At 45.6% G+C, this 25,984-nt stretch overlaps 1 protein-coding gene across 4 annotated transcripts; it reads right to left on the bottom strand.

Annotated features, from left to right (window-relative positions):
* Positions 1-1,157: 1,157 nt before the first annotated feature.
* HEXA (hexosaminidase subunit alpha) lies at positions 1,158-25,754 on the bottom strand. Of its 4 annotated transcripts, none has more exons than XM_036735553.1 (15): positions 25,383-25,741; positions 18,834-18,923; positions 17,774-17,839; positions 16,208-16,254; positions 15,223-15,333; positions 14,266-14,367; positions 13,679-13,811; positions 12,850-13,030; positions 11,541-11,624; positions 10,982-11,054; positions 9,390-9,573; positions 9,029-9,119; positions 7,884-7,988; positions 6,437-6,532; positions 1,158-1,662 (listed from the first exon to the last, which is right to left on the bottom strand). In XM_036735553.1, exons 1-14 carry the CDS (start codon positions 25,663-25,665, stop codon positions 6,469-6,471), a joined length of 1,614 nt encoding a protein of 537 aa, XP_036591448.1. In that variant the 5' UTR covers positions 25,666-25,741; the 3' UTR covers positions 1,158-1,662; positions 6,437-6,468. The 4 variants fall into 4 exon arrangements, with proteins under 4 accessions (XP_036591448.1, XP_036591449.1, XP_036591447.1 ...); XM_036735554.1 differs by lacking the exon at positions 1,158-1,662 and adding an exon at positions 2,152-2,602; XM_036735552.1 differs by lacking the exon at positions 1,158-1,662 and adding an exon at positions 2,610-4,676.
* Positions 25,755-25,984: the final 230 nt, after the last annotated feature.

Raw genomic sequence — 25,984 nt, 5'->3', positions numbered from 1 at the left:
TATTGCTAAGTATTACTGACTCTGACTCGATAGTCTCCATCTCTTGCCTCCTTTCCATTCCCACTGCAGATGTCTTAGTTTAGGCACTCAGAGTGAGCACCTCTGAGCCCAGGTGCAGGGACGGAAAGCACTCCTGGCACTCTCCAAGCCGCCCCACCCCCTCCCCCCCAGCTCTTGGCTCTAGTTCTGTGTATGTAATCTCAAACTACAAAACCCCAAGCTATTATTGGCATGCCTGTTTTCCCACGGAAAGTTTGTCTTTTATCGTATCTCTTTCTGCCTCAGCATGGCCTTCCAAACGTTTTGTTTCTTTTCTGTACAGATTAGTTCAGCTCACAAAAGATCATTACAAAGTTTATCATCTTCAAGGACCCAGGGAACAAAATGTGGCAGAGAGATCTCTGAGAAAATACATTGTGAACCACATTCTGCCATATTCTGGGGTGGGAATTAGACTGATCTTGCAGAGTTTCATTTTTACTTTTTTTTTGTTTTTTGCATTTTATTTTTAAGACATTTTTATTAAGAAATTTTCATTCCAACTTTTATTGACACATAAGCATTTACATATATGAAGAACAAAAGGCAATAGAAGCAAACACAAGAACATAAATAATCTCAAATCCCAACAATCCTCCTCCCCAAAAAGAACCCTTTGATTAACCCCCCCCCCCCCAAAAATACCAAAAAAGTGATTTCAGTTGAATGTACAGCTTGCTTCATTTTCCTGGCTGGGCCTTGTTTACTTTTCATTCTGTTTTAATGCTGGTTAGAATGAAGGCCTAGAACTGCTCATCTGCATGGTAGGCTTTCCTGTTAACTAAGTGGTTTGTTGCTGTTCACTTGTTTCAGTCCTGTCCTACTCTTCATGATCCCATTTGGGGTTTTCTTGGCGAAGATATTGGAGTGGCTTGCCATTTCCTTCTCCAGCCCATTTTACAGATGAGGAAACTGAGGCAAACAGGGTCAAGTGACTTGCTAAGGGTCACCCTACTAGTAAGTGTCTGAGGCTGGATTTGAACTCAGGGAGATGAGTGGTTTAATGGTCAACAACTTAACAAGCATTTATTAAGCATCTACTATGTGCCAGGCATTGTGCTAAGTATCTTAAGAGATATAAAGGAAGGCCAAAACAGTTCCTGCTCTCAAGGAGCTCAGTCTAATGGGGGAGACAACATGCACTATGTACAAACAAGCTATAGGCAGGATAAATTGGAGATAATCCGAGGGAAGGCCCTTGCATTACAGGAGGTCTTATAATAGGCCCATGATCAATCATTGGGAGTTAGTCCTCTCAAGGAAGGAAAAGAAAGGGTGGGGTGGTCTTTAGAGAAGTCCTGCCACCAACTTCATGGCTACATCTCTAGTCCTTGCCATTTTTATGGATATTCTGGAGATAGTTTCAATAATCAGATGAATTCCTCAGGGCCATAATGATGGTTATAGTGGAGCCTTTGAGATTATGGAAGAATTAGAGCTGCTGCTAATTAGTTAATGGATTTCTTGTAAAGGCCATTTTTATGCCTTTAGTTTGTTTTTTGTTAGCACCTTAGTAAACATGCCAACAGCGGTCTGAGTGGGGTCTGTGACTTCCACCTTCTTTTCTCTCTCCCAATCAAGTATGGTTTGCTGTTTTTGAGCTTCAGATGCATGCAGGGTCTTCTGTCAGGATGGAAGAGGTTAAAAAGGTTGTGAAGCTAGGAAATTGTTGAACATTAATCCCCTGCATTAATGCTGCATGCCTTGTCCCCCAGGGTTGGGGTGAGGGGGACAGCACCGTTACCACTAAAAGGATACTTGTATCTGTATTATGCTTTACAATGAGAAAAGAAGTCATTTTACCCAAGTTCATAGACAGAGCTAGGAGGGACCTTAGAGACCACCCCACCCCTTTTATACATGAGGAAACCAAGGCCCAGGGTAGTTGTCATTTGCCCAGAGCTAGATGGCACAATGGTTAGAGCACTTGTCCTGGAGTCTGGAAGACCGGAGTTCAAGTCTGGCTGCAGATACTGCTGGGTGTCTGCCTGGGCAAGTCATAACCTGTTTGCCTCAGTTTCCTCAACCATAAAGTGGGGATAATAACAGCACCTACTTCCTAGGGTCATAGTGGAGACCAGATAAGAAAATATTTGTAAAGTGTTTAGCACAGTGTCTGGCACGTAGAAGGCACTTAATAAATGCTTGCTTGCTTTTTTCCTTCCAAGGTGACGCAGCTAGTTAAGTACAGCAGGACTAGGATTTGAATCTAGGTCCTTTCGCTCTAAATTGAGATCGAAGATATTTTCAATAACCCAGCACTATTGGCTGGTAATAGCTGAAGGGAGGGGTGTGCTGGCAAATGTTGAGCAATTAGCTCTCAGAAAAAATATACAAATGACACACTTTTAAGTTTGATCTGCATTGCTGATATTTTTCTCCATCGCTTTCTTAAATCTAGACAATCAACAAAACAATAAACGAAGCTCTGATTTATAGTGATCACCAATTTCTGAGGTGTAAGTGCTCATACTGAAAAAAATCTTCAATTGGATGGCTCTCAGGCTTGTCCAAGCTGGCTCCAGCACTCCTCTGGTTCTAGGCTCCTTCCTCTTCCCATTATCTGATCAAGAGTAATTTTTACTCTAATAAAGAACTCTTAGAGACACCCCCTCCCCCAATAACTCTTCAGTGGTGGAATTTCAGGCATTCTAGCAAGCAGCTAGTGGTATTTGGGTGGTCTCGTACTCTACCCACTCATAGAGCTACCTCTAATGTCCTTGGCCCAGGTCTGGGGCATGTCCAGGTGAGCTAAGACACTAAGGGACCTCAGTACTGCCCTGTGAGGAAGTGTTTTCTCTTTACTGTTACTCTTTCTCTGTCAAAGAGGAATCTAAGACTCCAAGGAGCCTTCATAAGGGTGCAGAGCCAGATTTGGACCCTAAGTATGAACTCAGTGCTCTTCCCACTGAACTATCTGACCACTAGCTCCATCCCCACCTCTATTCCCTCTCTCCCACCCCATGTAGGGTGTCTTTTAGTTTGACATTTATTAAAAGTGCCTCCTCTTGGTATGGGACCCAAGTATTTCTCTGTATGCTCGTGTGCTTGTATGGATCTGTGCTTTGGTCAAACCATTCCAGAATGTTTATTTTTAATTTGCTGTTGCGTAGGATTTGACAGGGATGATGTGAGAACCAGATAGGAATCTGTGAGGGCTTTTGAAATAAAAAAAAATATTGTCATCATTAACATAGGATGTACCATGCCCTTTGGGTTCATGAAAAGGAAATTAGATTTAGAAATCATGATGGTTCCCAGCATCCTACATTGTCTCTGCTTTCTTTTCTACTGAGGAAACTCAGGACCCTCTCAAGGAAGCCATTCAGGTATTGAGTGCTACAGAAGGCTCTCCAGGCCCTGCCCACCCAGCCCTGAGCTTCCTCCTCCTCTTCTCCACTTAGACCAGGGGTGGGAAACCAATGCCTGATCCTAGACTTTTCCTCCCTAGATCCCTAACACCTAGGTCTGAAGGTAGTCTGCTCTACAGCTCTGAAATGTCCAGAGAGCTACAAGGGAGATCCTTGTTTTCATGGTACTTTGTCCCCTCCCAGAGTAGACCAGGATGGGAACCATGGTCCAGGGGTGGATGCGGCAGCTGGGTATATGGGAGTTGGGAGGCCAGCTAAGTCTAAGTGCATGAGAGAGCCTGGAGGCAGGGGTGTTTGGAGTCAGGGTAGGACCTCAAGGGCTCCAGCTGTTGTGGGTTCTCCCTGACTTTCAAGCAAAGGCTGGATGACTGCTTGTCAGGTGGCCTGCAGTGGAGATTCTTTTGGGAGGCATGGCATAGACTAGAGAACCTTTGCAACTCAGAAATTCAGTGACTCCTAGTCATACATCACTTTCATGTCATCTACAGAAAGACAAGGATGACTAAGCCACCTGTCCCCTAACCCCTCCCCATGGGACTACAGGATGTCTAGAGCAGCACTACCCCCTACTGGCTGCCCTTCAGAAGACAGATAACTGTAATGAAACTTGGATATAATGGACCCATCTATGGTATTGAAGCTGATGACTGCCCCCTAAACACTGAATCACTGTACACGGGGAGGAATCACTTTGAAGTTAGTCTCCTCCCCCAGTCTGCAGACAGCCTTGTTGGACTGGGGGTTGAGAGGGCTTTTCTGCATTCAGACCTTAGGGGGTCCAGTCCATTTCTTTCATGCCTCTCTGTGCTTATATGTCAAGTCAAGAAGCATTTATTAAGCACCTACTATGCCAGGCATGCTAAGCACTGGCTTCATAAAGGTAAAAAGCAGTCTATGCCCTTGAGTCTAATGGGGGAGACATGTAAATGACTATGTACAAACAGGACACGTACAGAAGTTAGGAGAGAAATCTCGGAGAGAAGGCACTAACACTAAGGGAGCAAAGTGAGGCTTTAATGGGTGTGAAGCTGGGACCTGGAGGAGACAGAGATGAGAAAGAGAATTCCAGCCAATGAAAATGCCCAGGTGGGAGATGTAAAACTCGGCTTCGTGGGTGGTCGTCTCTACAATCTGAGGCCTGCAAAGTGCCTTTCCCAAGGTCTCAGAGTAGCAAGTGGTAAGGCAAGGATTCCAATCCAAGCATTCCCTGATCCTCTTCCATATGGAGTCCCTCAAATACAAGGCAGTTAGTCCAGTTGCTCCCACCTGAGAAAGGTTGGAGACAGAGAAGTAAACACGTGGAGGAGGGATAGGGGAAGCCGGGGAAAGATCTTAAAGCCTCGGTGGGGTCTTTGGAGTTATCTGTCCATGTATAAGTATTCCACCTGGCTTGAATAGCCAAGCTGATCCTGCTGTTGGAGTCTCTCCCCAGAAGTCACAGCCTTTGGGGTGCCTGAAGATTTGATGAGGCCTCAGCCTAATGGGGAGGCAGGGGGACAGAAGGGAACAGGGAGCAGGAGGAGGGAAGGCTAAAGATGGAGTGGCAGGCATCACTGGCCAGGGTCATTACTGAAGCTCCAAACAGAAGTCAGGTTGGGGAGACTGACAGAGCACTCAGTCTGGGCAGATGCTGCCCCCCAGCCACCAAAGGAGGAATCACTCTCCATGCTCTGTACATCATCAGGCACGTCCATAGCCAGCAATAAAAGGCAGTTCATCTTTTTGGATGTGGGTTTCCTGTCTCATCTAGACTGGTCCCTCCTTGGAGGGTAAACACTACATCTTCTATCTCCCTCCCAAGCCCAGGCCCATAAGAAGTCTTTAATAAAAGCCTTGGCACTCGGGCACTCCTGGAACAACTGGCAAGTAGATCTTGAAAGTTTATTTGGGATAGGGGAGAGTTTAAATTAATTGATTTATTTTTAGTTTTCAACATTCACTTCCATAAGATGTTGAGTTTCAAATTTTCTTCCCCACTCTCTCCTCTCCTCTTTAAGATGGCATGTAGTCTGACAGAGGCTCTACTTCTGTTACATTAAACATCGGAGAAGGGCTTAATATTCAGTCATCCAAGATATATGGGGTGCTCGGGTGCCTTGCACTGGAGAGTCAAGAAAGGGAGTAGTCATCCTTGCCTTCAAGGTGAGACTTTATACCAGAGTTGCCACATTTTAACTCAGCTGAGACAAGTTCCTGACAATGCTCCCCAGGAGAAACCAGGATGTTACCAAGTATTCAGGCCTTAAGTCCCTACCTCTTTAACCAAGATAACTGGCATTCTAAAAGTCCCCAAAAGGCTTAATCTTTAATGGTAAAATTGGAGGCATTCTGACAGGCAGGTGGTCAAGGTAGTTTTGTGTGGAGAGGGAGTGTCCCCTACTTTACTCAGTTGCAGGGCAAGCTCTGATGCTAGCAGAGAACTGCCCCCAGGACCAAGGGCTGTGGGCACATCTGCTATGGCATGCACCAGGTCCTATGGTTCTCCAGCAGCCTGGGGTGCTTTAACCACTGCCCCTCCCTCCCCTTAGCAACCACCTGGAGTTCTAGGAAAAAAAAAGTTTTGGGAAAGAGGAGCTAGATGAAAAATCTATTACAGACCTTGGGAAGAAGCATCCCTTTCCCTCAGAGGTTACAAGGAAGACTGGCTGGTTTTAGCCCATGGCCAGTAACAGGGGGTCAGTCCAAAGACTGGGTAGGGGATTGCTAAAGTTCAAGGGAAGATTCGTTCTGAGTCAGCAAAGTGCTCAAATGTAAGTATTGTTAAATGCTTTCCTGGGGCTGGAGGAGAAATAGTAGAATCGCTGTCAGGATTGGAGCTACTGAGGTTGATTAGTGAGTCAGTCACAGTTGTAGGCCCACAGAAGTAATTTGTCACAAAATCCTTTAATGGACTTGAATCACAGCATGACCTCCACCTCGCTCCCCACCAGGGGGCCCTCAGGGATGCACATGGAGGTTTGCTCACCACTTGGGTTAAGCTAGAGAGCCAGCCTGGCATGACCAAATTCCCCGGGTGATCAACACACCTAGGGTGAATTCCAGGATGGCCTTGCTCCATTCAGTGCTGGAAATATTCATGCTCACAGTAGCCTACATAGAGAGGCTGGGCCTGGACACCTCGTCTGTAAGAAGACATAAAGGAGAAACTGGGTCACTTGGGAAGGAGGGGACAGACAGGACCAGTAGTGGGGAAGAACAATGCATGGAAAAGATGCTTGAGATTTTCATCATTCTAGCTTCCTTTTCTCACCCACTTTCTCCAGAATAAGCACTGAACCCAGTGACTGCAAGGACCTTGACCTCTGCCCTGAATACCCTCTTGTGAAGGAAAGGAAGGGGAGTAAGGAAGGGCCCTGGGGAACTCAACCAGGGGGATATTTCATCAGTATCTAAGAGCATGCTTCGGTTCAGTTCAACAATCACTAATAAGTGCCTATGTGCAATACTGGGGATACAAATCTGTGCCCAAGAAACATTCTCCTGCTGGATGCAACATGTACACAAAGAAGGTAAAAACAAGGTAGTTTTAGGAGTGATCAAGCACTAGCTGGGGCAGGGGGCCAGGGGGATGCCACCAGGGAAGAGTGCCCAGAGGACAGAGCACTTCAGCTGAGCATGGAAGGAAGCTGAAGAACCTTTGAGCTCCAGCTTAGGAGGGATGACATTCTAGGCAGGGGAAGTGTGAAGACTCTGATCACAGCCAGGGTGGTGGTGGTTATGCCAGACAACCTCAGGCCAGCTTGCCTGAGTCATCAACTACATCTCTGGGCACCAGAAGTCTCAGCTTTGAGTAGGAAGGTACTAGAACTAAGTCAGAGGGCACAGATTCATAGTGACTTGGTGATCTAAAATCTTGGGGCCTCAGTTTCAGATACATAAGATTCAGAGAATTTTTTTTTTTTGGAGGGAGGAGGCAGGGCAATTTGAGTTAAGTGACTTGTCCAAGGTCACACAGCTATTAAGTGTGTTGAGTGAGGCTGCATTTGGACTCAGGTCTTCCTGATTCCAGGGCCAGTGCTCTACTCACTGCGCCACCTAGCTGCCCCAAGATTCAGAGAATTGTAAAACAGAAAGACCTTAAAGACCATCTAATCTAATCACTTAGCTTCATTTGTTGGGAAACTGAGGGTCAGGGACAAGTTACGTGCACAAAACCACCTGATCTTACTCCTGACCTAGTGGGCTTTCTACAATGATCATCTGCATTGCTCGGTGAGCAATCGATCTGGGAAGGAACAAATTATGGAAGAATAACTCTTGGCTTCAGGGAACCTCCCTTCTTCTGCAAAAAATTCTTGAAAACAACCTAACTTAAGGATGTTTGAAGACAGAGACTGTGGATAGGCTACAAACAGTCTCTTAGGAGGGTTGGCACTATTCCCAATCTACATCTCTGGACCATCTTCCCAATTCCCCAATAATTCAGTTTGGTTAAAAAGCCGGAGACATGGGTGCAGGTCCTGACCCTCCTACCTGAGCAGCTCACACCGGAAGTACGCCAGTCGCTCATATGCCAAGTCCACATCCCGCACTGACTGACTGCTCCAAAGCCTCTCTGCCACAGCTCCTGCCCTGGGCCTGGAAGGGGACACAGACCCGGCCCCTGGTCAGACTTCTCAATTGGGTTGTGAGGACACATTGTGCACATGACTGGAGTAGGAATGGGCTAAGGTGATGTGCCCAGGATAGCACTGGGGATGAGAGTCTTATGGCTGAGCCACTACCATACTGTGATCTAAAATGGGTTATTTCATCTCTCTAACAAATCCTGCCCTCTCTGTCTCAAGGATGAAAGAAGAAAACAAACGTGAAAAGGGTCTTGGAAGAAATGGCACACGAGGGGTTTAGGGTATCACTGGAAGGGATGTCAGAGGCCATCTAATCCAGCCTTCCCATTACATGGATGAGGAAACTGAGAGGATGGGCTATTAAGGTAGTTGCCCAAGATCAGAGATCACCAGAGGAGGGATTTGAATCCAAGTCTCCTATTCCAGAGCCTGTGAGCTTTCTCCTGCATTAGGACGCCTCCCACCATCATGCTCCCCTTTCGGGGTCATGGGGCCCAGGGGTGGAGGTAGTGGAACAGAGATGTGGCTCTGGGGTCTTGGGGCTACTAAACATTCAGAGCAGCAGCAGCAGGTAGTTGAGCATAGGCCAACTGGGTGTGAGATATGAAGCCCTAGACTTTGGGAGCGCCTGGGAAAGGCAAAGGGTAGCAAATGCCCAGGGCCTGCGGCCAGAGGCTGGAGGTTTGGTCCTGCCATTGACTGGCCCTGGGCAAATGACCTGGCAAAGAGACTTAAGTCTCTTCATGGGAAAATGACGTGCACTATGTGTCTTGACTACCAGCCCAGGATGTTAAGACAAGACAGGTTATACAAATTGAAGGGATTATGAGGCTAACACTTGTTCTGACCATTGGTCCAGAAGATGAAGGGAGGAAGCATGAGAAGTCTGGGTAAGCCTAGGCCTGTTGGAAGTGATTGCATCCCTTCAACTGTGCTGCGCTGCGCTCCACCTCTCCTGACCCCAGTGAGGCGTTGTTCCCCAGCTGCTCTTTATTCCACTATGCCCTTCCCCTTCTCTGGCCTGTTTTACTTCCTCCCCTCACTGCTTACCAGAGTCTGGGAGTCAGATTTGTCACATCCACGTATTCGCCCCACATGCAGGCTTCACCCCCAATCACTAGAGACTTCTGCGCAGGGCTGCCTGAGGAAACACGAGTTCTCAACATAAAGGCAATGCCAGGGACCCAGGACAAGTCCCTCAGGAGAAAGTGTTATTCAACAGCTCCACAATGTCAGGGCACGATGACAAGATTTATTTGGGGGCAGCTTCAAGAATTGCTGAAGATTTTACTTCCCAGACCCCCTTCAGGAGCAAATTCTTTGGACTGTCATTGTCCAATCTGACTCTCTAAGATATAGGGACCTTCTCGGGGAAGGAGTGGCCTATGTCCTCCCTTCCACACCCTCGAACCTTCAAAGTCCAGGGGCTCCACTTGGTAGGCTTGCTGCCAATCCTGCCCATAGGAGATGTGGTTCAGGTACCAGGGAGCAGACAGCAAGACGCGGTACCCTGCCTTGGTGATATTCTGCATCTCCATGGTATAGGGCAAAGGTTTCGTTTCTCTCCAGACATGCACCACTGTGTCTGGGCTCAGCTGGTTATGAGAAACAAAAAAGACATGCAGGGTGCTAATGTCACCTACTGCTAAGGGAAAGAACCTAGTCATTTTCACAAGAGCTCACAGCCTCATACAGGCCAAAACACAAACCCTCCAAAAAGAACCCAAACCATTTGGTGTCCTTACCATCCCTACCTCTACCTCGCACTGCAAAACCGGGATCCTAAGAAGGGATCCTGTTAGTGCCTCTGGTGCCCTATGGCTACATCCCTTCTATCTCAGCACTGGCTGCAAGTAGGCCAGGGGATCTCTCTTTTCCAAATCTCAGACTTAGGATCACTGTGACTCTCTCTTCATCCTACCCGTGCTGAGGGGCCTTGCATACTGGCCTGGGGTTGGAGGGTGGAAGCAGGAATATAGAAGATGTTGGTTTTTCTAACCCCACATGCAAACTTGGTTGGGGATGGGTAGGGAAAGGAGGGCAGGTGGGGGTCAAAGAAGCAAAGCTAAGTGCCAAAGAGCCAGGCCAACTGCACCCAGAGGTGTACTGGGAACAAGCCAAGGGGGCAGGTGGGAGAAGACCCCCACCACAGGGCAGCTCAAACGTCCAAGTGTCTCCGAATGCTTCTGGAGATAGGAAGCCATGTCTCTGGGGCAGAGGGGGCAGATTTTGGCCAGCCCTTCATTCTGAACATGGCATAACAACAACAGTAGTAGTAGCAGTGGTGGTGGTGGTGGTGGTGGTAGTAGTAATGGTAGTAGCTGACATTTATACAGTGCTTTAGACATGTTATTTCACTGGATATCCATGAGAAGCCTGTGGCATAGATGCTATTATTATCATCCCAATTTTAGTGATAAGAAAACTGAAGCTGCATGGTTAAGTGACTTGCCCAGAGTCACACAGCCACAAGTGTCTGAGGCTGGATTTGAACTCAGGTCTGCCCGAGTCCAAGTCCAGGGTTCTATTCACAACATCGCTCTGTCTCTGAAGACACAGGAAACTTTAGTCCCAGACACAACAGGCGAATCTCAGCAGCTCTGAGAGGCTCTGCAAGGACAGAAAGACCTTCAAGCTGGCAGGGAACAGGCGGAAAGAGGGCAGAAATACTGTTCCTCCCTCTCTGAAATTCAAGGTTTTGGTCAAATGGGATCTCACCTCTGGAAACATCCTAGGAGAAAGTGGGAGGACTCCATGGGAAGGGGTTCTAGATCTTCTCTTTAACTCATTAAAAATGAAACCCAGGGCATGTGGGGAAAATCATCACTGTGGAGGTGGTGCTGGAGTGGAGGTAAAGACCTCCTCTTTCCAGAGCCTCTGGGGGGCCCCGAGTGATAGCAGCGAGGGGCATGGAGGAAAAATGGGCCCACTGACACCTGTCCAAGGTCCTGCAGGATCAAGACAGCAAACCCCTCTGTTCCTTCTTTCTCCTCAATCTCTTACCTTCACACCATTGTCAAACACCTCCTGCCACACTAAGTAGCCCTTTTTATAGGAAGACACAATGTTCAGTAGCCTGAGGAAGAGAGAAATCAACAAACCCAACTTGATGCTGCAACAAGTGAAGAATGGGCCAGAATTCTTCTGGGGATGGCTGTGATGCCCAGTAGAGAACACTTGGGATTTCACCTGTGACATATGGAGCAAGAGGACCCCCTATAAAATCTCTATGACACAACTTTCTCTCCTTGCTCCAGGTTAGGCCATCACAAATTTGGCCAATAAAGAGCTGGGGAGTGGAGAAGGGAGGGGAACTGCTTGGGAAGATAGTGAGAGGCAGAGGTGGGGGAGAACTGTTTTAGTGGGTGGGGGAGTGGTCAGGGTGGCAAGGCTTTTCACTTTCACATGTGAAGCCTGAAGGATAGAGGGAGCCTGGAAGACACAATTTATAGGAGACAGGAGATTTGAAAGTGAAGACTGGGGTTTAGGAGGGCCCCAGGTTATCCTCCCCTGCTCCCATACTCCAACTTCAGATAAGAGGTAAATACACCCTGATCCTTACTTTTGAATGTAGAAAGATTCCAGTTTCTCATAGCTCTCAAAGCCCTTTTCCTTCATGAAGGCCTGGATATCTGGATTGGATTGCCTGCAAGAAAGAAAACTCATTTCTCCTACTTCTTGCATCTCTAGGACCCCAGAATGTTGGGGAGATGAGGAATGGTCACTTAGTTTCCTGCTACTTCTCTCCCCAGCCTGAAAGTGAACCAAAAAGCAGCCCATGGCCCTGGACTGAAGAGTGTAGGAGAGCTATACCATGGTCTTGCCCAATGCCTTTAGCTGACCTTTCCCAGCGCAGCATTTAAGGTCTTCCACAATATGGCTTCAGCCAACTTTCCCAGCTTTCCCTGGCTTCCCCAAGGGAGGAGCAGATGCTGTTAGAGCTGTCTAGTCCCACTGCCTCTTTTATAGATGAAGAAACTAAAGCTCAGAGAGATGGTGACTTGCCCAAAGTTCTATGAGTATTACGTAGCTGAACTGAGATTCAAACCCAGGTCTTCAGATTCCAAATCCGATACTGCTTCTCAATAAACCTTATGTTGTTCCCGGCATACCCTATGTACATGCCTTCTTTTACTTCTTTTTTCAGGGTTTCTTGTGCCTGGAATGCCTCCCTCCCACCACCATCCAAATTCAACTTCCCCTGCAAGGCTTCATATGAGACCTCTTCCATAGAACCTTCCCTGACTCTGCTTGCACAACAAGTTCCCTCCTCTCTTGGCTCTCTTAAAGCCAATAGTTTATATCTGATAACACTGCTGTTAAACATATAAGGGCTTGTATTACTTGGTAGTGTTAGCTTTTTTATCTCAACTAGAATAATAACAGATCTCCCCCGCCCCCGCTCTTTTACAAAGAGTTAGGAACAGGGGAGAAGCTCAGTTGGATATTCCACTTGGTCCGTCTGGCCTCTAAGATTTTTGAAGGGGAGAGGGTGACAGAGACAAAGGAAGCTAGAGCAAAATGTGTGTACTGGATTGGGGAGGGGTGTAAGGCTAAATATGTAGTCTAGACAGGGAGAATAAGGTGCCTGCAAGGGTAGGAAGAGAAGAAAAGCTGTGAAGTTATTAATCCTACTTTCCTTCTGTATGGGCTCTATCAGCATTAGAGACCTTGGTTCTGAGTGGTCAAGGAATTCCAACATCTCAACCCTCCTATCCTTTCCTATCCCCAGTCCCCAAGCAGTATAGGGGGAGAACACAAGTCCCTCTCTGAATACCACCCCCCACTCACCCCCAAGAGCTCAAGATACCACTATTCCTGACTGACTTATTAAATCAAGAGGAGGATGGGGATGATCTGAAGGCTCATACCAGCAGCTGAAATCAACCTCATCTCCTCCAAGGTGAAGGTAAAAGTCTGGGAAAACTGAACTGATCTCCTGGAAAAATGAAGCCATGAACTCATAGGTCCTGTTGAGGATGGGATTCACTGGGCCATAACTGCCAGAAGGAGTGGTCCCTGAGTAGCAAGGAGTTAGCAATCCAGGAATACCTAGGCCAGGAGAGATGCATATACAGTCATACACAGAGATACCAGCTGTAGCCCGAGAATAGCTCTTCTGATCAGCTATTTGGGGCTGTACGGTAATAGCTTATTTCTAACTTAAGGAGGAAATCAGAACACTCCACCTATTTGGGACTTACACTGATGGGGCACTGAGATCACTTGCTGCTGCCTTCCAAATAAGATGTCTGTAGAGTGCTTACCTAGTGCCTGGCACATAGTAGGTGCTTAATCAATGTTTATTCCTTCCCAAGAAGTTCACATCTACTAAGCTCTTTGAAAAGAGTTTTAGGGTACAGTCTCTCCTCCATCACTCCTCTTCTGAGGACACATGGGACTTTGCTTCTTTAATTATGCAGGGGACCAAAGCTTGAGTTGAGTGAGGAAACCCAAGGGGGCTTTACTAGCAACACCAGGAGACTCACTGGCCCAAACCAAATAAATTTCAAATTTCTTCCTAACCCACATCCTTTTGCACTTCCAATTTTCCAAATGGGAAAAATCATCAGGAAAAGAAGAAAAACTGGAGTGTGGCATGTTTTTGCCTATGAGTTACACACTACAAACATGCTGCCAAGGGCAAGAATTGAAAAGAAGATACCTGGCTTCCTCATGACTTTCTCCCCCCATTCTTACCTTTTCCCCAAGACAAAGTGTGCCCGGGGGTGTCAAACTCTGCTAGGACTCTGATGCCTCGCAATCGGGCATATTCAATGACTGTCTTTACATCCCCCATTGTATAGATGTGGGTGACAGGGTTGTAGGATCCCTGAAAGACATAAACAGTTCCTTGTTATGCTCTCACTAGAGGGAAATGAACTCCCAACACTCAGCACATAGGCTTACGCCTCCTCACTATAACTGCCTGAGCAGCAGAAGTTGGACAGGCTGATGGAGTCTTCCCCAAGCTTTGTTCTCAGCCAAGAGTGCCAGATGGCACACGAGGGGACAGCGACCGATCAGTGACAAAAATCAATTAAAATATCTCATATCCTTATAGTCCCTGATCTTTTTCAAAGTGTTTTTCACATACCATTTAATAAGTGACGAAACTGAGGATCAGAAAGCTGAAATGTCACCCAAAGACACTGAATGAGGAGGCCTCTTTCCACTACCCAGAGCCACATGCGGCCACATGAGGTTCCTGTTCCCACTATCAGGGCCCTGCAAAGAAGCCTGGTGCCACCCAACCACAAGTACAGAGGGACCAGGATAAAACATACCTTTCTGCTGAGCTCAGGGAAAGTCACACTATCATATGGAAAAGAAGGGTCATCGACTATGTGCCAGTGGAACACGTTGAATTTGTTATATGCCATGACATCCTGGGGGCAGAACACATATAAAACTTACTCCCCCCATCCATGGTGAGAATCAGACACACAAACACCCCAAGATAACTCCTCTCTACTCATTGAGGATGTGGGGAAGTATTAGAAAACAGCTTCCTGTTGCTCAGTCCCAGTACTTCAAGTTCCCCTCCTGGCTCTGTTTTAATTTGGACACAACTCCCTGCCCCTCTTGCTGAGGTGTGCTTCTAGGGCCCTCTGTCTTATGGCCAAAGCATGTGATTTTATGGTTTTGTAACAATGAAGTAAACACAACAAAAAGGAGACTTGGAAAGGGCCAGTTTGGCCCAAGTGGGGCAAAGAGAACAGCTTCCTCCAGATTCATGAAAAGTCAAGCAAAGTCCAGGGACTACCACCTTTATACTCTTGTACCCGAGAGGATAGCCGACATCAAAAGCCAACTTTATCTTGCCAGGTGAGGTGTGATAGGACCTCATATTTCTCAGTAGGCAAAGAATAGAGGTAGAACACCCAGGGTTCCACTTAAGCACAGTTATGGAGGAGGCAGAAGTATTGGCCTGGAGAGATCAAATAGGACCTTCAGGTGAACCTCAGGACAGTACGGCTAGAATCAGTCAAGAAGATTCTTCTAATTGTTAGTTCTGACTGATTAAGGAATGCCAACTTTGACTTCTTCTCCCCACTGATCTAGCATTGAGCCTAACATTCACCAAAGGTGGAATTCTGTCCTTCCTTTCCTCTGGAGTTTTCCAAGTAGGTCACCTCTCTGGGACTGGTGAAGAATCATAAAATCAAATGTTTCAGAAAAGGGTTTCAAAGGCTGCCACACTAACTCCTCGGGATCCCAATATGGAGAAACATAATTCATACCAGTGTCTCCAGGATGGCTTGCAGAGGCAGGTAATGACGAGATGTGTCCAGCAGTAAGCCTCGGTGAGGGAATCGGGGAAAGTCTACAATTTCTGTCCACTTGACAGAGAACTGAGCAGAACAAACATGGAGGATGTCAATGACACTCATTCCCAACTCCCAAAGTCTATGAATAGACCCTAAAAAGACACCCAGGGGGCTAAGGAAACTTTGCCAGTGGTGGCCAAATACAAACCCCTTTTGGACAAGAGTACATCCCTGATCTTCCTGGACTTCCCACGGTCCTTGCTGGTCTACTCTGTATTGCTTTCTATCTCTAGTGCTTAGTATAGTGCCTGGCACACAGTAGAAGCTTAATAAATGTTTATTGGCTGACTCTCTCACAATTAGCAATACGTGAAGCTGTCCTTGGATGTATCCTAGAGCCCCAGAACCTAGGCCCTGTGCGCTGTCTTCTCGGAGGCGTCACTAAAAGCCATATCCTATGCTCAAAGGCTACACGAAAACAAGTCGAGCACTAAGTTTTAGCTTTTCCCTCTAGTTTTTAAATATTTTATTTAAAATTTATTTTTTCAATTACATGTAAACAAAACTTTTAAACATTTTTTAAAAAAATTTAAGTTCCAAATTCTCTCCCTCCTTCTCACTCCGAGAAGGCAAGTGATTTGATACGGGTTATACAAGTGCAGTCATGCAAAACATCCCTCTGGTTTTCTATTCCTATTTGAATGCTTTTATTCTATTTTCTTTTAGTTGATGTGGCTCATTATGCCTTGGGGGCAGGTAAACTCTAGTTATCTCAGGCAACCTGTTCTATCAAACAAGGACCTCCAGTCACCATCCAACTACACCCCAACCTTTGCCCTTCCTTCCAAATCCTATCTAGCTGGGAATGCTTCATACCACCCTTGATAGCCAGAAAAAAGATGATAGAAACAAGGCATTACATTGTGAACTTCCTTCAGTCACTTGGACATGCACTCACCATACCCTCAGCGGATCTCCAAATGAGCTGGCTAAAAGTCTCCAGGCCTGTGGAGAACCAGAGGGGCAGGGTGAGGGCTGAGGGAAGTGAGGGAAGAAACTGCCCCAACCTAGAATGATGCCCAGTGTTGGAGGGTGTAATGCTTAGGCAAAGAAAGAGAGGGAGATAAGGTCAATGCTGTTTTTCCTGAAAATTTAGGGAGACAGATAATTCAACAACCATTTCTAATGTATTTTGGGAATATTTAGTTGATCCATAGTGAGATAATTGAGAGAAGTTAATTGAAACAAGAGACATCTACCCATTCATTTTATCTATTTTTTCTTTGTCAGACACCATGCATCATTGAAAGCTTGTGTGGGGTGGATAGGACATTGGCAAGGTTTTTACAAGCCCTAGCTCCTGCCTGGGGCCTCTTCCTTCAGGAGATCCGGCAACCAGCTAAGGAGGCTCGAGGCCTGGTGTATTATTTTCCTTAGCCTTCAAGGCTGGCCACATTAGAAAGCTTTGTATTGTCTGGGATCTCTTCAAGCTCTCAGATTTCAGCCCTTAGTGAAGAGGGCAGCTAAGGGGAAGAAGACAGATAAAAACTACCTCTTTGGGTAATTAAAACCATAGAATTTTTAGAGTTAAAAGGGACCTTGTGAGATTCTACAGCAACTTAAGAACCCTCTAGCCCCTAGGATACTTTAGAGTTTAATATATAACTAGACTGTAATCACTAGGGACTATTTGTTCTTCACTTCTCTGTCTCCCATAGTGCCTGGTGTAGGATCTTGCATCTAAATAGGGAAGTGACAAATAAATATGTTGAATGAATATGGGTTAAGATCACTCTGGAATGCCACAGATTCTTAAGTTTTGTTTTTTATTATATTTATTTTTCTTGTCAAAATAACTAAAAAAATTGTTTCTAACCTAGATGTTCAAAAGAACAGTCATGTCAGGGGCAAGGAGCACAGCACCTCTCCTCACACTATCCTCCCTCTGCATCTATCCTGATGTTGAATGAGGCCCAGCTTCTCTAGGCCCATGTGAGGCATGGGCCTCAGGAGGCTTCTGGCTTTACTTGCCGGCAGCCTGGGAAGGCCCTGCCTTCAGTGTCACCAGACTTGCTCTGTGCTTCCAGACCAGCATGGTCACAGCTGAGTCCCTTCAATCTTTCTTAGCCTTACAATGCTGGCGCTACCTAACTGTAAGTGCTATGGAAACTTTGTGGCATCTTAGCTGATATAAATGGGAACTGCTAGTTTTTATTATCTCACCCTTACTAAGGTTCCCTCCATCCAAATAATCCTCAACTGTTTCCACAGGAAACTACTGTGGTGTCTGAATTTTGTATACAGAGACACATCTCACAGAGAGGAAACCTGTGAATAGCTCATTTGGTCCCCCTGAGAGAGCTGGCTTATTTGCCTTACTCCTAAGAGGCCTTAATTTCCAATCCTTCCAACCACCAGACCTAGTAGTCAGGTACAGAGAATCCCCATTAGAACAAATAAATGAAAAATCAAGGTCACCTAACCCCTCATCCTCCCACCTCATGTGAGCCCCTGTACCATTTACCTCTGAGAGCTCCCCAGACAGTATCAGCTTTCAGGATGAAATGGTCATCATTGAGGGTCAGGGTGTCTGAAATGACAACAAAAAAAGCCTGCAGGCTTAGGGCTTGGAAAAACTAAAATTTGCCTCAAATGAAAATAAACCCAACCATTTTTGTTTTTCAAAGGTGAAGCTTCTAGCTCTGGCAGTTATGGACCAGTAGCTTGGCTTCTGGAGACTCTTGCTAGGGAAGGTAGGATCACGGCATTTGGGAAACTGAAACAACATGGACTCACATGAATGGGCCAGAGAAATATTCAGCCACAGCCTGTAAATATCTGCCACAGCAGTCACAGAGAGCCTCAGATGAGTAGGTGATGGGGTGTGTATGTATATGTGTATAATCATGGGTCCTACTAAAACCATCTTTGTTGTCTTTGACAGGTTCTGATGCTTAATAATGCCTCAGTTTCCTTTTTGGGGACAGGAATTCCTGCTAAACCTCATCATGGAATATAAAAAAGACTTGGTGCCATAGATAATGAGAAGGATTCAGGATGCCCTACCATGTCAGCAGTGGGGCCCCCCCCCCTGCCCTAATTCACTTCTCCCCATTCACTGGGTGCCAAGTTTAAAGAAAGATCAGGCCTTTCTGTTTAATTTAGGGACTGAAAACACTCCCAAGGCTCAGAGGCATTCTGTGGACTTTGCCATTACTTACAAGAAGACAATCCATCTGGCTGAGCCTGAAACCCTCTGCTACAGTTCTTCTGCAGGGGAAGACTCTAAGCCTAAACCTCACATAGCATCTAAATTCCCCTACCTTTGGTTCCTTGGCATTTCAGGCAATCAGAATGTGGCATGGGCCTTTAAAGACCGTAGGGATATACTCTGTACACCTGATTCCCGCCCCCGACCACCCCAGCCCCAGCTGGGGCACCTCTAGTGCCTTGACAGCTTCCTGGGGAATAGCTAGTTGGTTCAACAGCTGGGAAATCCTTCAGGGACGGGGCTGAGCTGTCTGCTCTTGCTGTCAAGCTTTCACTTTCACAAGAAAAATATTCAACCCAAGAACTGTGCTTACAGTTCTCCACAGAGTTCATTTCAGGAAACTGGTCACACCCAGGGACAGCCACGAAGACTTCCAATGAATTCTTCACTGTTTGCTTCAGTCCTGCAAAGAGAGAAGAAATTCAGGAACCTTTCCCACACCAACACAGGATACACAAGTGAAGGCCCCTCAGAGACCATCTAATTTAATCCCCTCATTTTTTATAGATGAGGAAACTGAGGCTCGGGGAGATTACGGTGCCCAGGGACACACAATTAAGCAAGGGTCTTCTGTCCTCCAGTAAAAGGGCACTACCTAGTCGTGGACCATGTGCCTTTTCCACTGACTGGCTACGTATCTGTTTTCTTTTGCCACGTCTAGTGAGCAGCTCAGGATGCCAGGTTTCCAAGTGCACTACTGGCTAACAAGTGGAAAGATTGTGGGTCTAGAATTTGAAGGGACCTCAGAGCCCAACTAGTCCAATCTCATTTTACTGATGAGGGAACTGTGGCCCAAGGAAGGTGTGACATGGGATTCTAACCTAGGTCTTCTGATTCAACAGCTGGTATTCTTCCCACTGTCTCAAAAAGTGCTTCTCTGCTGCAGTGTAGTCCCAACCAAGGTGGGCTGCCTATGCGTCTCCAGCTTAGGCCATGTAGGATCCTGATTACACAGGCCACAGCTCAGAAAGTCATTCTCTGTGGTGAAAGGGAGCACAAAACTTTCAATCTAGCCCCTGAAGTCAGCTAAAGAGAAAGAAAGCCTGAGGGAGTGCTCCTCCATATTCCTGTCAACAATTTCCCCTCCTCTCTCTCTCTCCGCCCCCTTGCATTGGTCCCTCTTTTTCTCTTTCTCCCCGCTTCCATCACAGATGACAGTCTGGCAATCACAGCTACCAGTGGTATCCCAAGACCCTACACTGTAGTCCATCTGAATTAGTGACTTTAATTCACAGGCGACTAGGTAATCTCTTACTTTGCCATCTCCCTACTTATCTAGTGTTTCAACGTTCTCATCAGCGCTTTTTGTTCTGTCCTCAACTCAGCTTCCACTTTCATTTTCTTATCTCCCTCTCCCAAGAGTGACCGCTTCTTTGGTCCTTCTCTTTTCTCCAAAACAGATTTTAAAAAGTCTTTTTGTTGTCTTTAACTTTCCTTATGGGTTCTAAGCTTCTGATAGTATTGTTATAGGAATGTGCCATGATTTTGTATTCATTCTTTTGCTTTTCCTTGTGTCTTTGGAAAAATCTAAATTCGTCAACGAGTTCCTTGTGTATGCATAGTGTCTGGTTTTGACACTTTCTTTTCCTCCAAATTAGGATACTTTCTCTTTGTATTTTCAGAATTTCATTTGAGACAGGACATATATCCCAGTACATATAACTTGGAGATTATTTCCTCTGCTAAATTTTAATCCATGGGAATCTGACCTATCTTTTCTCTGAACTCTCTGAAACCTGATTCCTCCAAATCTAAGATGCATGTTAAGATTCTGCCTAGAATCTCTCTTTTATCTATCACAAATTCTAAAATTGAGTCATCACTTTCCCACACTGCTGCATTTCCATTCCAACAGCCAGCTTTTCCTTGGTGAGATCAGGTACACAGTAGAAATTCCCGGTGTTTTCACTACTTTTGAAGGATGAAATTATCATTAAAGCAAGTCATGAAAGATCAGTTGTTCTGCTTTTGCCAGAGAGGGGACTCCAGGGGATGTGTGGATAACTGAAGGCTTTCTATCACACATTACTACATCACACTTCCATTGCAGGCTTATCATTTTTTTCCCCAAACCCTTTAAGCACTTCTGTTGAGGGGGGAAGGGGGGTGATTAAGGCAGTTTAACACTTGTGTTTCTGCTTTTGCTCAGCTTCTCTTATATACTTCCATTATGCTTTTCTTTTCTGGTTCCTGGATTTCTGCATGTGAGGTTCATACATTTAAAGCTGCATGAGGCCTTATAAGAAAAATGACTGTACTTGCCCTCTGAATATTTATAGTAGCAGGGGTGGAGTTGAAGAGATGCACAAAAAAAATACAGGATATTTGATGCAAAAGATTTTACTCAGAAATGGCAGGAAAAGGATTCTGTCTGTGTTTGCCGTACCCTGTTTAACAAGAGTAAACAGAGCAGCCTAATGTCACCAATTTGAAGGAACAGCAGATCTAAAGTCTGTGTATCAATCCTGTCTCTAAAGCTAACAGTGAATGAGTTCCAACATTTTTTGGATTTTAATTTCCTCATCTGTAAAGTGGAGTTATTTGTGTTACCCATTATAGAGGCTGTTGTGAGGACCAAAAAAAGAATGCAACAAGGTGTTTGTAAATGGTGAAGTGGAAAATGAATGTTAGCTACTGTTGTTATTTATTATTCACTTTTTTGTGGAACCAACTAAATAAAATAATGCTGTAGAGACCAATCATATGATAAATGGGAGACAGGTACATACAGAGACCAGAGAAACAGAGAAACACACTCCACAAAGCGGGGCAAGACCGCTTGGGCTTGCTAAAAGATACAGAAGGTAAAGACCTATAATACATTGAGCCACATATGGCCCCTTGAGGTCTTTAGTTGGTACATGGCTAGTGTAGGGGAGCTCCATTTGGATAGCAGAGCACCAGAATATAGAATGGAATAGACCAAGCCACAGCTTAGTACATATGGAATCAGACAGTGCATGGACAACAGGAATGGGAAGATGAGTCAACTATCTTCCTCATGAAATGCTTAATCTCCAATTTGAGATCTAGCTAGAGATGATAGCTCAGAGGAATCTGGACATCATTTCTCTAATAAAACAAAACAACTATCCCTCCTCTCCCAACTACTATCTATTGCTAGGGACTGAACAATCCATCTCCCCAGGGGAATAGGCCAATGGAAAAGTGCTAAACTCAAGCATTGCATATGGTCCAATTTCTAAATTACTCTACTCCTCCGAGAGCTTGGAGAATACAGGCAACAAGAGGAGAGTACCTTGAAGAGTCTGGATGAAATCCAGGAACAGAATAGCCAAGGGCCAGTGGTACCTCTTTTTCCTTTGTGCTCTAGAAGCGGCTAGGTAGAACATTAACTAGATGGCTCCTTGTTATAAATGTAGATACCACTGATAAGAAAACCAGACTGAACACTGGCCTCTTAGTGAACTATTTGTATAAGTGCTAAATATCCCTTTGTATCCTTAATGTTTCTACCATAGTAGCTTTCTTCAGTTACATGGAAAACTTTATGATGTCTTTCTGTTTATTTTTGTCTGAACAGCTGTTTGCTGCCATTACAGGAAAGAAACTTTCATCTGGGATCAACAAGAGTGGCAAACTTGTAAGGCTGAACAGTGAAGAACAAAGATAAACCAGATGGTAGGTACGCTGGTTTCAGGGGATTGGCTAACCTACATTATAGCTGTATTTATTTCTTACTAAAGTGATGCTTGGTTATAATGTGTTTTTTAAGTTATAACATCTTAATGATGTGACGGCACGAATCAAGATAACTATGCAATTACTTTAATTACCTGTATTTTAACTTGGAATATGTTGAAATTGGTTTTTTTTTCTTGGCTGATTCAGTTGAATTTTTGCAGAAATATGTAGCTGCATCCTGAAGCCACAAGAAAACCAACATAGGAATTATATTCAAAAGGAAAATTAGTGGAAACAATCATAGCAATGTAGTATACTGGAAAAAGTGCTAACCCTGGAATGCAAACAGCTGCATGTGAATCCCTGCTTCTGCTACTCACTACCTTGTGACCTTAGAAAAATCTTAATCTCTTTGGGCTGTCGTTTCCACATCTGTAAAATAAGGGGTTTAGATGAAATAATTTTCAAGTTCCCTTTGAACTCTAAAATACTCTGATTTTATGATTTTCTGGAGAAGCAGCTTGCTCAACACCTTGGTCATTCTCATTAAAGTCAATTTTCATCATTTCCTGATGAACTAACTTAATCTAACAAAAGAGATGGATAGTAGCAGGAAAGTTAAGAGAAGTTGGATTCTGACTTAATTTTGTGTTTCATATGTGACTATGCAAGACACAATGTAGCACTTAGACAAACATTTATCTAGTGCCTCCCCCCGCCCCCAACTGGTACCAAAAATACTAATTGGCAAACTTATCAAAACATATCTGCTTGTATGTTATATTTTTTCACTGGGGGCTAAAATAGAGGTTAAAGGGAAGAAGAATGCTTGTAGACTAAACTGTCAGTTCCATAAAGGTAGAGATCCCACTTTATTTAAAGCTGATGCAGTAGGCTCTTAATGTTTGAATTTTTCCATATCTCAAAAAGTTAATGCTCTCTTATTACAAAAAGTCTCTTTTGAGTCCCTCTACTTTTAATTCCTTTCATTAGTATCAGACAAATTAATTGTGTGTTTAATTTCAGTGATGTCACTTCTAAAATTTTATGTTTCACATTTAACCTCTAATTAATTATTAGGAGTTGTAAAATGATAATTTTTTTCCCTACCTTCATAACTGTCACCTCTCTAAAGTTCCTGGGGAGGTTCCTAACATTGGAAATTCACCTATTCAGTATAGCCCCTGTTAAGGTGCAGCAGGAGTTAATTAAGAGAGTTCTGGAATTTAAATTAAAAGATCAATCTCCTATTCCCATTTATACTACTAACTCCTCCATTAAACTGACACTTTCAAAGCAACGCTGCTAGAACATGATATCTAGGTAAAGTGGTAGATATGGTGGATAGTTGAAATCTGAGAGACTTGAGTTCAAATCTTGCCCCAGACACTTACTAGCTGCAGATGTACTTGAACTCTCCAATCTTTACTTTCCTCATCTGCAAAATGGGGAGCACACCTACCCAACAGGGCTGTTATGAGGATCAAAAGAAAAAAGTACATGTGGGGCAGTGAGTAGAACACCGGCCCTGGAGTCAGGAGGACCCGAGCTCAAAATCTGGCTTCAGACACTTGACACATGTACTAGCTGGGTGACCTTGGGCAAGTCACTTAACCCCAACTGCCCTGCCAAAAAAAAAAAAGAAAAAAGTATATGTAAAGTACTTTGCAAACCTTAAAGCAGTATGTAAATATTGGCCATTATCCTTATAAGTAATTTTTGTCTAGCACTTAAGGCCAACCTTCACCTCACCTCTCTTATTTGGTTCCCTCACCTTTTCCCTCCCTGTTTCTCCATTATCCTACACCAGTAGCCCATACCCAAACCAATCTGTTGGCCATTACTCAAACTCCTTCCTACCTTTTCATGCCCATTACTTCCTCGAAAAGCAGATAAAAATTCCCTTTCTCCAAGTAGTCTTTACTTAATAATTTGGCCAGATTTTGATCCCTCATTCTTGTTTGAGTAATTAGGAATTCAATTCACATCAGTCTGCATTTTCATTGCAAAAGCTTTATATTCATTTGGATACATGGTTTTGTAATAATTTTAATATCATTTTTCCTACTTTTTCTTCCCCCAAAGAATTTAAGCTTCTCAGAACTGAGGGGCCATATATTGTATTCCAAAATCCCTAGCATGGGGCTGGATACACAGTAAATGTTCAGCAAGTACCTTGGTGTCTTGGCCCTAACATTGTTCTTAGATTCCATGCTATGAGTAAAACCGTCTCAGAGGAAAGTTTTGCTTGAAAAGTACTACTTCGGTACATCGGTGCTCCAGTATCTAAATACTCCCGGTGGCTCTGTCTTACGATCAATTCTTTTCTTTTCTACAGCAAGTTGTCCCATGGAGGTTCCAGTATGATATATTTACCAACATCGACTACAAATTCCAAAGTAACAAGCCTAAGTGTTAGTGTGGAGAAGATCTTAGCTGATTACAAAATAGCTCGGGGCTCAGTAGCATAAAAACAGGCACTTCTCCAACAAAGTGTGTGCCTCACATATATCAACATCACTTAAGACTCCTGGAGGGGTGTAACCGCTGAGGAAAGGGTTCGGTGATTTTCTGAGGCTCAACTCTAAGCAAGGAAGACATTGACACGTGACCAATAATCTAAGGGTCTCCCACAAGTGGCTTGTTTTCTGAGTTTTTTTGGTTGAATGATTTGGCTTCTAGTTGGGAGTAAATAGCCTGAAATGTATACTCCTGGGCAGTGGCTGAGTTTGGGTAATTCCAGTCTTTCTGGTCCACTTTGCTGGTCAGAGGACAAAGGGAAGGGGCAGGAGAGGCAGGAAATATAAATGCAGAGGGAGATCCCAGAAGCTAGGAGCCAGAAGAGAGGAAGGTAGCTGGAAAGGATGAGTCTGAATCGGAGAGGGCGAAGTTAATGGACAGCAGTCTGAAGAGCTGGAGTCAGGGTTTCCGGGGATGGTCAAGTGTATGTGTGTGTGGGGAAGTGGGGTGAGGCGTATTTGCGGTCATTCAGGGCTGGACCAAACGGACTGTGAACTCCTCGCTGTCTATCTCCGGCGCTTAATAAATGAAGTCAGAGGCGCTGAAGATGACTACAAGACCCGGGGAAGGCGAAGCCCTCAAGGTGGATGGAGGCGTTTTAGGGGCGCTGACCTTGGAGACCACAGGGCTGGGGCGGGGGACTGCTTGCAGGGTCGGGGGGAGATGACAGGAGGAGAGGAAGGGGCAGGCGGCTCACCTGGTCGGTCGGGGGAGAGCCAGGGGCCGGGCCCAAAGATGATGCGGAGGTAGCGGACGAAGGCCTGGTCGAGCACCGAGCAGCCGGGCTGCACGGCCGAGGAGGCCGAGTACTGGAAGTGGAAGAGGCTGGGCTGCAGGGCGAAGGTCCGATTGGGGGACACGGAGATGTTCTGCGGCCACGGCCACACGTAGGCCCCCAACTCCTCCGTCGTCTCGCCCAGCGCCACCACCGCCAGCAGGGGAAGCAGCAGCAGGGTCCCGATGTTCCCCGGCTGGGCCATCGCGGGTGGAGCTCCCACAGGGCGAGACGGTGCAGCCGGGGGAAGCTGGAAACCCTTCGAGCCTTTCCGCCTTCCGCTAAAACCTGGAGGGAGTCACGTGAACTCCGAGGTCAGGCGGCTACCCCTTCGGGCTTCGCCACGGGATTGGACGACGTCTGGTCGAATGCGCATGCGCGCCTCGGGAGGCCCCGCCCCTTCCCCGCCCAGTCTGGGACTGGAGGAGGGGGCGTGTCCTCACCCGGTTACCTTGTGATCAGAAGCTTCGCTGATGGAAGGCAGGTGGGAGGCTCTCGTCAGTTTGGAGCTGGGGGAGAAAAGG

The sequence above is a fragment of the Trichosurus vulpecula genome, chromosome 8 (genome assembly GCF_011100635.1).
Source record: "Trichosurus vulpecula isolate mTriVul1 chromosome 8, mTriVul1.pri, whole genome shotgun sequence".
NCBI classification, from domain to species: Eukaryota; Metazoa; Chordata; class Mammalia; order Diprotodontia; family Phalangeridae; genus Trichosurus; species Trichosurus vulpecula.
Note: the sequence above shows the minus strand (reverse complement) of the source record. Positions and strands in the feature narration are given on the sequence as shown.

Bases quoted from the DNA above. Each gene is read 5' to 3' on its own strand.
- HEXA (XM_036735551.1), bottom strand. From the start codon at position 25,665: ATGGCCCAGCCGGGGAACATCGGGACCCTGCTGCTGCTTCCCCTGCTG. The intron at 14,368-15,222 runs GTATGAATTATG...TTCTGCCCCCAG, and splicing joins AAGCCATCCTGGAGACACTG to GATGTCATGGCATATAACAA. The intron at 11,625-12,849 runs GTATGAGCCTTC...TCTTTCTTGCAG, and splicing joins GAGGTTGATTTCAGCTGCTG to GCAATCCAATCCAGATATCC.